Source organism: Trichoderma harzianum, assembly GCF_003025095.1.
Source record: "Trichoderma harzianum CBS 226.95 unplaced genomic scaffold M431scaffold_2, whole genome shotgun sequence".
NCBI classification, from domain to species: Eukaryota; Fungi; Ascomycota; class Sordariomycetes; order Hypocreales; family Hypocreaceae; genus Trichoderma; species Trichoderma harzianum.
The window spans coordinates 2,781,370-2,796,057 of record NW_020209250.1 but is presented as its reverse complement, the minus strand read 5'-3'; the positions used below and the strand labels follow the sequence as shown (position 1 = coordinate 2,796,057).

Here is a 14,688-nt window from a genome sequence, read left to right as displayed (position 1 = left end):
AAGCGCCTCATTGATGCTTAAGCGCCATAAGGCCACTTTCAGGCGTCACTTTTCTTTTTTTCTGCCACTAAGACGCCCTTGGTTAAATGCCCAATTGCCTATCGGGCAGTTACAATTCGGTGCTTTTGAGGGCCCTGAAGTCATTAGTGGGCCTCTGCCTCCGAGTCCGGCCTCGGAGAATTGATGCCGGGTAAGAAGCTTGGTCAACTGTAATACGAGCAAAGGAACCAGGTATACTCGTAAAAGGCAAATACGAGTCTTCTTCGTAATTGATAAATAGGAGGCCAAGTGCCAATTAGTTTGGTTATCTACCGTCGTAGTACTATTAATTCAACGTGGGGAATACACTATAGAATTGTGTCCAATTTTTATCCGCACATCACACCATTACCATCCAAAAAGGAAAAACAAAATAAGCAATGCATGCATGCATCGAGGGGACCGAGAAAAACACCGCTGCCTCTCCAACCAAGTATCCAGACAACATAGGAGACAGGGACTCCGTATAATGGGCATATGTGCGCGACAAGGAGTAAAAGGGGGGAAAGTATACAAAGAAATATACGGAGGCCGTGGGCCATGTATCATTCTGCTCGTCGGTGGGACTCTTTAAGCATGCACGCCGTTGACCTTGGAATCTCTTCGGGGTCGATCACCGCTGTTAGTGCTATCCTGGAGCACACCGGGTGGTATATCGTCGTCCGCATCCTCGCCACCCATCATCTTCTCCATGAAGGAGATGTAGTCATACTGCGCTTTACCCCGATCTCTTGACATATCCGGGCCGCTGTGTGGCGGCATCATGTTGAGGAGCGTATCAATGACCTCTTCAGGGACAAGACTGTGGCGCAGATCCATTTCCGTGACGTATGGTTTTCCATCCGCAACCTCTCGGAACGACTGAAAAACTTGCTCGGCAGTGTTTTGGTCCTCGGTGACATCGACCATGAAACGAATAAACTGCTCGAATGTGACATATTCCTTGCCCCCAGACGTATCGACAAAGTAGTCGTGCATCTCCTCTTCAGAGAAAACCAGTCCCAGCGAGGCCAGGGCCGCACTGAATTCGAGCTCCTGCAACGAATTTGAAGCGTCGCGGTCGAAATGACGGAACACACTCTCGAACTCTTCCAGTTGGATGGGCGTCAAGTTGGTCATGTTGCGGGCAACCATTTGGTTTTCCAAAAAGGCCAGCTTTTTCTGGACGGACGATCTGACCAAGGTTAACTCGTAGGCCAATTCGTCATATGTGTATGTAGTGAAGTCGTTCTCCTCAATGTTTGCTTCCTCACACATGGCATCTACTTCTGCAATGGTGCTGAGATATCGATCGAGGGGTGCCAAATTGTCGCTGAGTTTTTTGACGTGGTGTAACTGATCTTCAATATCGCCATCCAAGCCTGAAATGGCAAGTTGCATGGTGTTCAGAGCCATTGCGAAATCGTTGGCTTTATCAGCGAACGACTTTCGCAGGGCGTTTTTGATACTGCGACGTTGTTAGCTAGCTACCTCCACTGTATACAGAACAGGATATTCACATACTCTCGAATGGTCTCATTAATGAGCTGTGCGCGAGCCATCTCGCTCTTTGTGAGGCTCTTCCAGTCTCTCTCAATGACCTCTTGACTGACCTCGAACGGAGGTTCGTAGGGCCGTAACCGGTACGTGCTGAGCTTCGTCTTGATATTTCCCAACAACGTGGCCAGCTCGCTCTTCTCAGCAACCCACTCTCGCTTCTTACCCCTCTTGTACTCTGAGAACTGAGCGGCCTGGGCCTTTGCATCAACATAGGTGCCTTCAAACTTGGCCGTGTGCCACTGGTCGACCTGGCCTCGGATGTTCTTGAGGAGCTCCCGCATTCGTCTCTCGTAGGCATTTTGCATCTCCCACGCGCCCTGCATGTTGTTGAAAAACTTTTCAACACGTCGTCCTGCATTTTCGACCTTTTCCATCTGGGAGAAGGCATGGAACCAGTAGGCAATGTATGTCATCAAACTTCGCTCATCAGGCTTCGCCACGTCGCACACATCTTCCACATCCAACAGCTTGGGAATGCCAATCTCCTCTTGGGCAATGTCAAAGGCCAGCTGCATGTTGCCGCGGTGGTCCGACTTGTCCAGGGTATCAAAGTCAATCAAATCCGGGCGGTGAATATCGAGCAAAGCGCAAAAGGCAAGGCCGTTGTTCCAGCTGCTACTAAAGTCGCGAACTTCGACCTCGTCATAGCATGCAGTTTTTCGTTGACACCACAGGAGCAGACCCTCCTTGGCAGACATGCCCTCCTCGTTGATATCACTGATGGTAAAGCGCAGAATCAGGGTCCAGATAAGACCGAGAACAATCTTGCGGTTGCCATCGACGACATCTTCAGCACCAATGTTTGTCATCTGGATACCCCTCGACCTGATGAAGTCCAAAGACAGGTTGGCATTTTCAAACTTCTGGACTCGGAGCTTCGGCCGGGAGGCATATCGACCGAGGGATTCGTGAGACAGGCATTCGAGCAAGTGAATCAACATAACCTAGTACACCATTGCTTCCGTGTTAATGGGAGACCTTCTTTGAGTTGACACGGGCCGAGGGAAAGAGAAGTAGGAGGAATGGTGAAAAAAAAAAAATGTGAAAATAGGAAAATGGCCAGCAACATCGTGGTGTGGATAGGGTCAACTTACACCATCGCTAAGATCCGGCACCAAGTCCTTGACCTCAAGATTTCTGGCTACAATCTTTGTGTTAAGCCTAGGGAAGTCTTTGTCAGCATGTTACACAAGGGGTTGGTTGAGAAACCTGTAATTCGAGTTTCCCCCTTCTTTTCCTTTGTGGAAGGCGGGCAGGCAGGTTGAAAGGAACATACCATTTGGTAAACGTCTTTTCCTGGACCGTGATCCATCTCTGCTGCTCTGAAAGAGTCATCCTGTTTAGAAATTGGTCATGGACACCTCGAATCGACGAAGAATCGACTAGTACGTCGGCAGCAGACTCCTTGGACTCCGCTAGGGCGAGATCAGAGTCGGCTTGACTCTGGGTTTCTGCCGGGCGAGGTTGTCTGGAAAACTTTGCTGGCTTGGGCGGTGGCTTTGGAGGACTGGAAAGCTTTGAGCGCGTTGGAGACTGGCTCAGGGCCTTGGTGCCCAATGACGAGCGACGCTTCTCTGACCGCTGGAGTGCAGCAGTACCGGTAATACTACGAGTCTCCTCCTTGTCCCGCCCACTCCGCTGGGGGTCCGAAGCGCAGCGTAGCCGGGGTAGAGATAGAGAGAGGGGCGTTTGCAGGCGCTCAACTGGCAGCGACACAGACACAGGGTCAGCCTCAGCCTTGGCGGCACTGACACTGACAGGCGATGCGAGTCTGGAGACGGCCGATGAGCTGACGGGAGAGCTAGGGGGCGTGCAGAGGCCCAGGGAGGTCAAGCAGGTGGACGAAGTAGTGGTGATGGTAGTGGTGGTAGCAGTTGTAAAAGCAGCAGCAGTTGTTGTAGTAGTGTTACAAGTATTTCTGGTACTGGTGAGATGCTGGAGCTGCAGCTGGAGCTGGACCGATGCAAATGAAGCGGCGAGCTTGGTGTCGATATTTAGACCAGAGGGGCGCTGGGGTTGTAAACAAAATTCCGGGAACTGGTCCGCCAGCTCGACGTTGCCGGGCTGCAGCTCCTCCAACAGGCCTGTGGCGCCCGTTGTGCCGGCGGTTACTTGTGTGCTAACGCCGCTAATAATACCAGCGCTGCTGCTGCACGAGCTGGTGCTAATACCGGTGCTGCCAGTGGGCGTAGGCGCCATCTTCTTGGGCGTCTTTAGCGGCCCTGTGGCGCTCTGGCGCAGGCTGTAATAGGCCATGGCGAAGGAGGTGAGCAGCAGCAGTAGCACTACTAGTGGCAGCGGTAAAAGACGGTCGTCGTCGTGGTACCGGTACATGTACAGGTACTTGGGATGGGGGGCAGAGTATCTTATCGATAGGACGGCCCAACGGGTGGCTTTATTTTAAATTCAGCCAAGAACTCCAAAGAGAGAATATCAACAGATGGATATTGTAGTATTAAGTAGTGGTATATATGACTTGATGCTTTTTTTTACTGTTTGATGCTTTTTTGTCTCTTTCTTGTTGTTCTACCGCCAGGGCCTCGACTGTTATTATACTCTTTGGAAAAGTACTTTGATGAGACGTATCAGAAACTTTTCTGGAGTTCCCTGCGGGCGAGCTTGACAGATGCTCCGTAACCACAGACGTGGCACCGTTGAAGCATCCTCGCCGTCTACGCGATTGGGTCCTCATGCGCGTCTCCACGCCGGCCGCATAAACTCTGCGCCAGGCCAGTCCAGACAGGTCCGCCAACGCTCGGATCGAGGCGAGAAGGATGGAGACAAAGTTCGCCTCGTCTAAGACCCAACGAGCGTCCAGCTGGCATCGCGTTCCAACCACCTGAATTTTTCTAAAAGAGCGAACCTACATGTACATGTACTCAAGCAACCCCAGAGCCGGCATGCTGCAGCTGCACCTCGATGCGTCGCGAAAACGGTGGATGGAACTCTGCCTAGTAACACGCAAGGCCAGCAAATCACCAGGCCTTCGTGGCGGGCGCCTCGTCTGTTCGCTTGGCTGCACGGATCCTCGTTTCTGATCCATCTCATCCACTCTGCCATCTCGTGATTGCGCGGCCGTCGTTCGATGCTGCAGAAACCGGTTCGGATCAGCTTTGCTGTCAATCGTGAGCATGGGCAATTCAACGTTGCCGCGTTACGCCTCAGCCGTGGTGATCAATAGCCATCAGTGGAACCTCGTGGCTCTCGGCAGTCTTCAATCCTACGATGATCCTGGACGCTCATAATTGACCGCTTCATCCGTATCACTCACAGGCAAAGGCCGAAACAGCCAGACAAAAGACACGCCTGGCAGTGGCAAAAGCGCGTCTACAAGGACTCAGCAAACACACCCCTATACCACGCAGAATGCCAACTCCTGGGGACGTGACAGGTCGTCTTTGATGCGATGCAGTCAAGGATATTTGCCGAAGCACCTTTTCCCTTCAATATTGAGCCACGTTGATGTTATCTGACGGAACTAACAGGATGCCAGTTGCCATGGAGGATCAAGAGCTGCATCCGTCGTACCGTACGGTCAACCGGTAGGCCCGTTGCCACTCTCGCTCGAGATGTCTCCCCGGTTTCTCCCATTGTTGTCGACTTGATGTGCCTCCGTTCTGCAACTACCAGGATGTCTGCCTTGATTTTCACCCCGGGTTGTTGCTGTTGACGGCTTACTTTCGCTTCATCGCTTTCAGCTGTTGGCAGGGTACGATGTGTGGAGGTCTTGGCAGATTCTTGACTTCTCATATCATGGAGTCTCCAGACATTTGTAAACCAATGCTGCCGCTTTAGATCTCCCACGTTGTGATAGGATTGGCTGCTATTTCACACTATTTGATCGTGCACATCTACACGAGCATTGATGGATGGCCGAAGAAAGCGTCGATATCCGACGGAGAGTATTGATGAGAGGGGGATTCCATGCCCTCAGAGAATCAGATTCGGTTTCCTTTGGGCTTTTATTCCTGCGTTCACGTAGATTGCGCTTGCAGATCGCTAAGGTGTAATATGTATATGTCTGATACCTTTCGGCTTGGCTCTCTTTGCCACGGCGTGTTGTCCCATCTTCGGTTGTTTGTGTAGAATTGTGAAATGCAGTATAAGTAATGTCCTTTCATACTTAAGTATGAGATACTACGTAAGTAGGTAGACGTAGCAAAAGAATCCCTGTACGGAGTATGGATAAGCAAGATCGACGTGGCACTCAATTTTATGATGTCAAAAGGAGCACAATACATGTTGATTTCAGATGGACTCAGCCATTTCACCTCACGCACTCCGGTGTATTTGCATTGCATATGTTTTACAGTACTGATGCAGGATGCCTCTATCTTTTATTCCATTGAATAAAACGAGAAGACAAAAAAAAGAAGAGAGAATAGAAATTGGAAACTACAAAAAAAGACAAAAAAAAAATGTTTAGCTTCTCTTTGATTGAGCGTGTCCTGCAGAATCCATTAGTATTTGGTTGACCTGAGCGGTGGTCCAGGGTAGTAGAAACTTACATCCTTAGTGCAGGGGCCATGCTAATCTTCTCTGTCTGTTGTTTGCACCGTTAGCGATTCGAACTTGCGACCTCTCTAAACGGGAGCGGGGATACAACGTACATCGTTATAAATTGACCAAATGCCCGAAGGCGATGTAAATTGCGATATTTTAGTATATAACCTACCACTCCAACGTACAAAATTCCAAATACCAAAGATTTTTTCCCCATGCCACGAAAAATGAGAAAAATGCCAGGAATTCTTCTGCGATGGCAAAGTCGCAAATGCGAAAACCCCATCATCCCTGCATTTTGCTTCCCTGCAACTTACCAGTGCACTTACCGCAGCAGCGCGACCTCTTCATACTGTCGGCTTTGGCAAATTTCGCGGAAGCACTGAGAAGAATCAAGTGGAGGAGAAAGAGGAGTTCAAAGAGGTTGCAAATTGCCTCTTCCTCTGCCTTAGTACTTTGTTAGGGCTTCCCACCCTTTTAGTGTTTTAACACTGGTCGCAGCCAATTGGCATCTCCGTAGTAGGCAGGTAGTAGATCGACCTGCGACTCTTATCGATAAAGACAAACCGCCATGACCGGCCTTAGATAACTTGCAGGTACTAACCTAGACAACTAGAATTGAGCGTCTGATTGAATTCTGTAAGGTCGTCTAAGTGCAAATAGCTTTGAATCCTTTGGCCTGATGCCTTGCGCGAGCACAAGTGAATTTCCCTTTTCCTTGTTTTGGTCGCTCATGTCTTGTTTATACGTAAAAGAGAAAGGTATCTTAATAAAAGAAAACTTGATGTCTTGTTACGTTTCCATTGGAACCATCCGTGTAATCAGTAGAATTGTACATTTTGCAGACCCTATCATACAACATGAACCATGACGCCTCGCCTCTCCTCCCTAAATCCCCCTTTACCTCACCTGTCTCCCTCCACCCTGCTTCGCCTTGGACCTCAGCGCATATCTCTCCTTCTTCCAGGCAGACACCAGGTTGTCCACGCTGCCCATGTCGTGCTTCGGCTTGCGCATAAACGTCAGCCGCGCTCTTCTGGCCCTCTTGGGCTTGCGCCATATGATGTCGATACCCGTAACCGTCGGACTGTAAATCTTGAACCACATCTCCACACCAACCTTCATCATCTGGCCTCGTAGCAAGATGGCCGTGTCTACGCCGCGCCTCCGCAGTTGGATGAATGCTCCTGAAAAGGGCTCTCCGGCCTTGGTCGTCACCATGAGCACGTCGCCGACTTTGGCACTGTCGGCGTGCTCTCGGGAAAAGAGCCTCGTCCTGGCGCCGGTCGGGTCGAGACGGGCAATCTCCTGCTGTTTCAAGGCGGGCATCGGATCGGGATGGGTGGCTCGCGGTGAAGGGACCTGAGGCCATATCTGGAACTTTGCGACCTTTTGCTGCTCCATGTCTAGAATACCAAAATCACCATTAGCAAGGCTGATTGCCATCAAGGTCCTGATTCCCAAACAAAGAGTGCCATACGCTGTCTCTGACTGAAGGCCGTTCTGGGGATGGAGGGGCTCGCAGCCTCTGTCGCCATGCACCGCTGCCACGATCTCTGGATTCTCGTCCTCCTCAAAGCCGCCTTCAGACAGCCCACCGGCTGCCTCGCAACAGCAGCATTCATTGTGATCGGAATTGGCGCCCGCCGGGAGAGAATATGGCCGGTTGTTTGCGCAGGATTCAACGTCGAGGTTTGGGGATCGAATGTTTCGCAAAAGCTCGAATGGGTCGAAAAGCAAAAGGCAATTCTCTGCCGTGATTGGCCCGGCGCCTCTTTTTCTCCGACCCACCCAACCATCTTGCGACTACGGCAATGGGCCTTTGCATGTACGAAGGAACTTTTTCCATTTCGTCGGCAATTGTTTCAAAAAGCCCACCAACATGGCGACAATGTCAAATCAGTCGCTGAGGGCGGCTGTCCGGTCGGTTGGACGACTAAATGGACGGAAAGCTCGGCCTACGGGTCTTGCGCTGAGGCAATTCAGCACCTCGCCAGCACATGGTATGCACTTGGAAGAACAACTAGTTCTATGCCTTGTATAAAAAGATTCTAACTGGAAGCACAAACAGGCGTCAGGGCTGTCTTCGCCGAGACGGAAAACATCGAAATGAACAAGATCCTCAACACCATCCAAGAAAACATCATCCTCCCCGCCTACCTCCCCGAAAAGCAGCGCAGGCTTGTCTTCGACCCCAAGATGAAGTCCTACCTCGAGCAAAACCCCATCATCATCGAGGTCGAGGGCCTCGAGCACAAATTCTCCTCCATTGACCACTTCACCGGCATCGAAAACTCAAAGACGATCCTCGCCGAGGCCCTTAACAGCATGCAGAGCCAGGACGACTGGGCCAACCTGGGAACCCTTCTGGCGGGGTACAAGAAGGCGGGGATACGGCTCAAGGCAAACCACTGGGGGAAGATTGTGCGCATGGCGGGCAAGAGCGGCAACATCCACGCCGTGATTGAGTGCGCGAAGCAGTCTGAGAAGACGGGCTTGCTGTTCACCAACCGAGAGACGGTGGTCCGGGTGCTCTCTTACATCAACGAAAAGGTCAGCGGCAGCAATTGGGACGAGGCCGAGACGAAGCAGGCGCAGAAGTGGGCGGACCAGGTCATCGATCTTGTCCAGCGCAAGGAACACACAGTCGAGGGCCAACCTACCCGAGAGAGACTACACTTTTCTCGCGTTGTGCGTGGAATGACTCTCTTCACGAGGGCATCCGCCATCAAGGTCAAGCAGGCAGCAGGCGAAGCCGTTGAGCAAGACATTTTGTTCCTCAAGGATGAGGTCGAATTGCTCAGCTCTCTGTGGAAAGACTCAGAAAATGCCAACCTGGAGGAAGTAGCCGAATTCGCAAAGCTCAACCCCACACTGGAGAGAAACTCCAGCCCCAAGGGCGTCAAGATTCCCACTGCCCTGAACGGAAGCGCATACGTGCAGGTTTTGGCACAGAACATCAAGGGTATTGCGCTCGCGCGGGAGATTGTTGGAGAGGAGGCTCAGGGCCTTGCGCCGGTGGAAGTTGCTTTGGCTGATCATCTGCGGCACTTTGTTCAGACCAGCAAGAGCCCGACAAAAGGCTGGGACCAGGAATACTCAAAAATCGTCGGACAAGCACCCAAGTGGTAGACTTCATTGTACAAAGTAACAGAGAAGGAAAAGGGGAGAGGAGTCAGGAAACAAATCAAGGACCACATCAAAAAGAGAAGAAAGAAAGGGATAAAGTCTACATATGTATGATATATACGTGTACAATATAAAACAAAAACATAAATTCAATGAGAAAGCTCACGGCAGCACAATGTACTTTTCTAAATGCTTCGGAATAGCCCCCAAGAGCTTCTTCTCCCCCAGCCACTTGCGCGAGAACAAGCGGTCCGCATACCGATACGCCCCATCGCACAGCATCGTCACCACGACGTGGCCCCGGCCCAGCTTCTCGGCGACCTCCTTGGCGGCGACGACGTTGAGCGCCGAGCTGGCGCCCAGGTACAGGCCTTCCTCATCCAGGCAGCGGTACACCATCTCGATGCTCTTCTCGTCCGAGATGGTTAGTGAGCCGTCTAGGAGGTCAATGTCCGGCGAGAGGTTGTCCGTGACGCGGCCCTGGCCGATGCCCTCGGTGATGCTCGAGCCCGTGCGCTCAATCAGCTTGCCGCCCGACGAGATGTACGAGTGCAGCACGCTTCCTGGAGGGTCGGCAAGGAAGCTCTTCACTCGACCACCAGAGATATCCTTGAGATAGCGCGTAGTGCCAGACAGCGTGCCTGCAGTACCAGTGGCACAAGTAAATGCGTCCACCTTGCCATTCGTCTGCGTCCAAATCTCCGGCCCCGTCGTCTCAATATGCGCCCGTCGATTCGCCGTATTATCAAACTGATTCGTCCAAACAGCATTCTCCAGCGCCTCAGCATGCCTCTTCGCCTGATGATTATAATTCTGCGGGTTATCAAAGGCCACGGCGGGAACGGGATACACCTCGGCGCCCAGCAGCCGCAGCAAATCAATCTTGCCCTGCGACTGCGTGTTGGGCATGTAGATGACCAGCTTGTAGCCTCGCGAGCGGCAGACGTGCGCCAGGCCGATGCCCGTGTTGCCGGCGGTGCCCTCGACGACGGTGCCGCCGGGCTTGAGCAGGCCGCGCTCCTCGGCGTCCTTGACCACGTACAGGGCGGCGCGGTCCTTGACGGAGCCGCCGGGGTTCATGAACTCGGCCTTGCCCAGGACCTCGCAGCCGGTTTCCTCGGAGAGGCGGTTGAGGCGGATCAGAGGCGTGTTTCCAATGGCTGCGTGTGCGATGGTTAGCATGAACATGTATCAATGACGACAACAACAGCAGCATCATCAAATCTCATCTCATCTCATCTTATATCTCATATCTCATACCTCCAGTCAACCCCCGTGCCACGCCCTGCGCCTTGGACACGGCCAGAGTATATGCGCTCGGCTCAGCAGCCTTGGCCGCCGCAACCGCCAGACGCCGCGTCGTGTGTCGGAACATGGCGTAGTGAATGCTGTGCCTTTTCAGCCTCCCGCGAATAGCTTCAATTGATGATCAAGAGAGAGTTGCAAGCTTGTTGTAAAGCCTCAGAATTCACGTCCATACGCCTCTCTCTCTCTCTTTCCCCAGAAAGCTGGCGCCGAGGGCCCGTGGTGGGGCATTTCCCCGATGGCCCGATCACGTCATTTTGCGCTGCAATTAGATGCCGTTAGCGGAGAGCTTTAGAGGAACATGAATGTTTATTTTCATATCACTTGCCAATGATTCCATTTCCATGTCTGTCATGTTGCCGAAAGTTATCCGACTACACCGACCGTTTGTAGGATGATTGGTATATTGGGTATAAGCGTAAATCTCATCTTGTGAGAGGCTTGATGATCATCTTTATATAAATGGTAATTACTAATAGAGCTCAGAAGCTCATGCAAACAAATATGCTTCATATCCTTCAAAGCACCCAATGCTCGAGGTACCTGGCCAGCCACATGCACCATCTTCCTGCGCTAATATACCTTGCTCCCTCGATTACACCGTCCAAAGCTCACGCCACATGTCACCTCCTCATGACTGCTGTGGCATCTTCACATACGGCGCTGGGAACAGGCCCTTGGCGCCCATATACGTCCCAAAGAACCAGTCACCATTGATATCCCGTATCTCTTGTAGCTCGGCCCCTCGGGGAAACATGAGCTCATCCTCAGCGCCAGACTTGGGATACCATGACCACATTGCATGGGCCACCTGGCCAGAGCCGCCGTCTGGTGGAAAAGTGCGCGCATATGATATCTCGCCAAAGCTCTCTGGAGCTGTCGCCGACACTTCTGTGGCGACAAGGCGCTCTACCTTTTTTTCCCCATCATTCCATGACCACTTTTGAAAATCCGGATGCGCAATATTCTCGAGAGGTTCTGTGCGGAGGGCTCTCCCACCGACGAGGTCCCTTTCCACATATCGCCACTGTCCAAGTTTGCCCTCGATGAATCCAACAACGACCATTCTGTGACCACTGGGGCACCTCCTCCATCCTGATGAGCCGTTTTCTTCGCTAACATCTCCCTTGGATTCCAAGTTGCCGTAACAGGAAGTACAAATGTCGTAGTCTCCAGGAGTAGCGTCCTGCACAGCCGAGCTTGAGCAACTGAAACAGTGATATCTCGTTGAAGATGGCGGAATGACATCCTTGCAAATGTCGCACTTTGCGTTGAATATTAGTGGTTTAAATGGTCCGATCCCAGGTAGCTGTGCTCCTGTTATGACCGTCGCTGTAGAGGGTCGGCCGCCCGACCTGGGACTGCGAGGCTCGTAAGAAGACTTGAACGTTCCCTCATGAGCCAATGGCAGAAGCCTATGGTTACATGACTTGCCCTGATTCACACAGTTGTTGCAGAACCCCCAGTCGCCCTCATTGCAGAAGTCGCAGCGCCAGAAGCAATCATTGGTCCACGCAAAGCACCCTGAGCAAAATGTACCAGTCTCCAGTCTCGACCTTGGATCGTCAGTCGTCAATTTCTTCTTACCGTCCGCACTAACAGTTGTTGACGCTGGCTGCTTATAGCGACCAGCGTTCAGCATGTGAGGCATGGGTATCGATTCGTCAGCTTGTTTGCGCTTCTCCCACTTCTTCCAAGCTCCGTAGCCAAATCCAAACCAGTAGAGGCAGCCTTTGCCTGATCGATAGCAGTCAATGCACATGTTCCAGTGGCCATCAGTGCACGCCTTGCAATTATAATGCACGTCGTATTGAATATTAGGCTTTTTGCATCTTGAACAACTAATCGAAGGCTCTTCATAAAGCTGCTGAGATCGTGGTGGTTGGTGTAGCGACGTCGCCGCCGTTGGGCTTTGGATAGGGCTAGATACCAGAGAATCAGGAGGGCTAACCACCACTTCAGTTAGTCGGCTCGATTTTGAATTTCGCGCCGCTGTTATTTCCATCAATTCGGAGTTGATTGAATTTGGAGTCGAAGAAGCTGATGGATAGCTCTGCGCGCGGCTCGCAAAGGATGCAATTTTCCCGTTGCCAATTGCTGGTCTATCGGTTGGTCTATCGGCCGGTTGAGCAGCAGCAGGGACAGTGGTCGAGCTAGAGCTTCTGCCGATTCTAAGAGCAGGTACTGACGCCGTAGGATCAAATTCATTCGGATCCCTTCTCAAGACTAAATCATTTTGAGAGTGGGCAGCGGGCCTCGTGTCCATAGCAGACAGAGACGAGCCTACCGGCAGCGTTGGGTGATGACCGCCGCTAGTTGTTCGTCTTCTTGCTCTCCTTTCCGGCTCCCGAACTCCGAGGTTTGCTGATGGTGAAACTGGCGGCCTATTCCTGTCTCCAACTTCGCTTGTCGATCGTGAATGCGCCCGATGTCGGCTTTGGGGTCGGGCACTATCTGGCCGGAGCCTGGAATCCCTTGACGTAGATGTAGCATTATCGTTCGCACGAGTCTCGGCTCTCCTTTCTGACTCTTGCCTCGAGCGGCCTCTTTGGCGCCTTCTATACGCTTCCGTGATGCGCTGACTGAGCTCGTCGTCTCGGCTCAAGTCGATGTTGTCAAGGTCAAGGCCATCTAAAAGACCCTCTTCCTGGATTTGCCGCGCAAACTCTTCGATTTCCCTCTCGATATCCCGCTCGCTCATCTCGGACCCGATTAAAGACCTTAGTGACGACTGGTGCTCGACTTGACGTTGCCGGGACTCGCTTCTTCTGCTCCGAGATTGCGAGTCGCCCTCTACAGCCAGATGTTCGGTATTGCTTTGCCCATTTCCCCCTCTCCCATCTCTTGCCCGTTGTGAACGGCCATCCGATCTATAATCTGAGCCTGATCGAGCCCGCCCATCGCTGCTCCGGCCTTCTGCGTGTCTCCTCGCCGACCTCGCCTGCGGGGTATCTGGCACGGCTGCGGCAACTGCCTCTCGTAGACTCATCTCTCTAACCTCGTCGATGAGCCTCCTGTCTTCCTCCTCCGCGCGCTTCTCCTCAGCCGTCCGTTCTCGGGTCTTGACTTTGGGCAGAACCTGGTCGCCTGGCTTGTACTTTTCCTCCATCTCCTGCTTGTCGGCCTCTGACCGCGCCTTGGCCGGGTTGGCGGCGGTGTACATGTCAAGGAGAGTCGCAACGGTGGCATTATGTCGTGTGTCCCGCACTGAGCTTCGACATGATGGGCATGTGAAGATGATTGCGTCTGGAGGTGGCGGGGTAGGTGCGCGGCCGACCTTTTCAGCCTGGAAGCGAAACCATTCTTTGAGGCAGGCTCCGCAGTATGTGTGAAGGCAGTCGAGCAGAGTGAGCGGCTGGTAGAGGAGCTCAGTGCATATCTAGAAGAGGTGCGTTAGTCGGGCTGGCACTGGTATCTTCAAAGATATGAATCCAAGCATCAAGCATTCAGCATGGAGGGACCAAGTGGCGGGGCCCATACCGAACACGTCAACTCCTTGCCCAGGTCGAAGCTCGGCTTGCGAGACTCCATTCATATTTTGGTTTTTGTGGCGGATGGGGAGATGCCCGGATTATCTCGACGGCGCATATGGACGCAAATAGTTTGTGCGAGAGGAGTCGCGATTCATCGTGAAAAGAGCAGATTTGGAGCGGTGGTCACTGGCCACTCAGGGCAAGACGGGCGGTGGGTACGTACTGCAGATGCCTCGTCACTGGAGGGCGGGATACGAGGTAGAGAGAGGTGCTAATTTGGGTGAGGTGCAGGTAGAGGCGTGCAAATTAGGATCAGCTCAGCAATTAGATGAGCATCGTCAGCTGAGAAGATTGTGGTTGTGAAAATAGACTGTGAATAGCTTCAGAACAGAAGACGATATGCTTAAAACGCCATACTGTGTGTAGTATTCTTGTATTTTCCAAGCTCCATCCAAGACAAACGCCATAGTACATTACCCATAGTGTCCCGTCACATTGCGGAAGCCAACTGCTAGGTGCGAATTAGCTCCCCAGAGTGCCTGGTGCAGCTTATTACCACTTTGGGCCGTCACCTTGATACTTCTTCTTACCAACTAAGGTATGGATGGATCTTGATTATAGCATCTCGCATGGCTTCCCTCTTCTGATACTCTCCGATATAAATTCCATCTCTACAACCAACCAACCCAATCTTCTAAGG

At 52.2% G+C, this 14,688-nt stretch overlaps 6 protein-coding genes across 6 annotated transcripts; 1 reads left to right on the top strand and 5 right to left on the bottom strand.

Moving 5' to 3' along the window:
• Nucleotides 1-609: 609 nt before the first annotated feature.
• Nucleotides 610-2,913, bottom strand: M431DRAFT_75444 (hypothetical protein; the record flags this gene model as incomplete). Its single annotated transcript, XM_024922336.1, has 4 exons — nucleotides 610-1,486; nucleotides 1,543-2,522; nucleotides 2,673-2,739; nucleotides 2,855-2,913. The coding sequence occupies 4 exons, from the start codon at nucleotides 2,911-2,913 to the stop codon at nucleotides 610-612; spliced, it is 1,983 nt and encodes a 660-aa protein (XP_024779150.1).
• Nucleotides 2,914-3,929: 1,016 nt separating this feature from the next.
• Nucleotides 3,930-4,355, bottom strand: M431DRAFT_304654 (hypothetical protein). The gene has a single exon (XM_024914178.1). The coding sequence runs from the start codon at nucleotides 4,268-4,270 to the stop codon at nucleotides 4,034-4,036; it is 237 nt and encodes a 78-aa protein (XP_024779149.1). The 5' UTR covers nucleotides 4,271-4,355; the 3' UTR covers nucleotides 3,930-4,033.
• Nucleotides 4,356-6,856: 2,501 nt separating this feature from the next.
• Nucleotides 6,857-7,786, bottom strand: M431DRAFT_504396 (hypothetical protein). The gene is made up of 2 exons (XM_024918469.1): nucleotides 7,562-7,786; nucleotides 6,857-7,487 (listed from the first exon to the last, which is right to left on the bottom strand). The coding sequence occupies exon 2, from the start codon at nucleotides 7,483-7,485 to the stop codon at nucleotides 6,982-6,984; it is 504 nt and encodes a 167-aa protein (XP_024779148.1). The 5' UTR covers nucleotides 7,486-7,487; nucleotides 7,562-7,786; the 3' UTR covers nucleotides 6,857-6,981.
• A 186-nt stretch (nucleotides 7,787-7,972) lies between these two features.
• M431DRAFT_76622 (hypothetical protein) lies at nucleotides 7,973-9,213 on the top strand (the record flags this gene model as incomplete). Its single annotated transcript, XM_024922482.1, has 2 exons — nucleotides 7,973-8,084; nucleotides 8,153-9,213. The coding sequence occupies 2 exons, from the start codon at nucleotides 7,973-7,975 to the stop codon at nucleotides 9,211-9,213; spliced, it is 1,173 nt and encodes a 390-aa protein (XP_024779147.1).
• A 159-nt stretch (nucleotides 9,214-9,372) lies between these two features.
• On the bottom strand, nucleotides 9,373-10,585 carry M431DRAFT_76382 (hypothetical protein; the record flags this gene model as incomplete). Its single annotated transcript, XM_024922456.1, has 2 exons — nucleotides 9,373-10,370; nucleotides 10,471-10,585. The coding sequence occupies 2 exons, from the start codon at nucleotides 10,583-10,585 to the stop codon at nucleotides 9,373-9,375; spliced, it is 1,113 nt and encodes a 370-aa protein (XP_024779146.1).
• A 561-nt stretch (nucleotides 10,586-11,146) lies between these two features.
• On the bottom strand, nucleotides 11,147-14,046 carry M431DRAFT_2068 (hypothetical protein; the record flags this gene model as incomplete). The annotated part of the gene is made up of 2 exons (XM_024913402.1): nucleotides 11,147-13,894; nucleotides 13,996-14,046. 2 exons carry the CDS (start codon nucleotides 14,044-14,046, stop codon nucleotides 11,147-11,149), a joined length of 2,799 nt encoding a protein of 932 aa, XP_024779145.1.
• Nucleotides 14,047-14,688: the final 642 nt, after the last annotated feature.

What these genes read in the sequence shown, in the direction of transcription:
- M431DRAFT_504396 (XM_024918469.1), bottom strand. Translation starts at nt 7,485, where the DNA reads ATGGAGCAGCAAAAGGTCGCAAAGTTCCAGATATGGCCTCAGGTCCCT.
- M431DRAFT_304654 (XM_024914178.1), bottom strand. Translation starts at nt 4,270, where the DNA reads ATGAGGACCCAATCGCGTAGACGGCGAGGATGCTTCAACGGTGCCACG.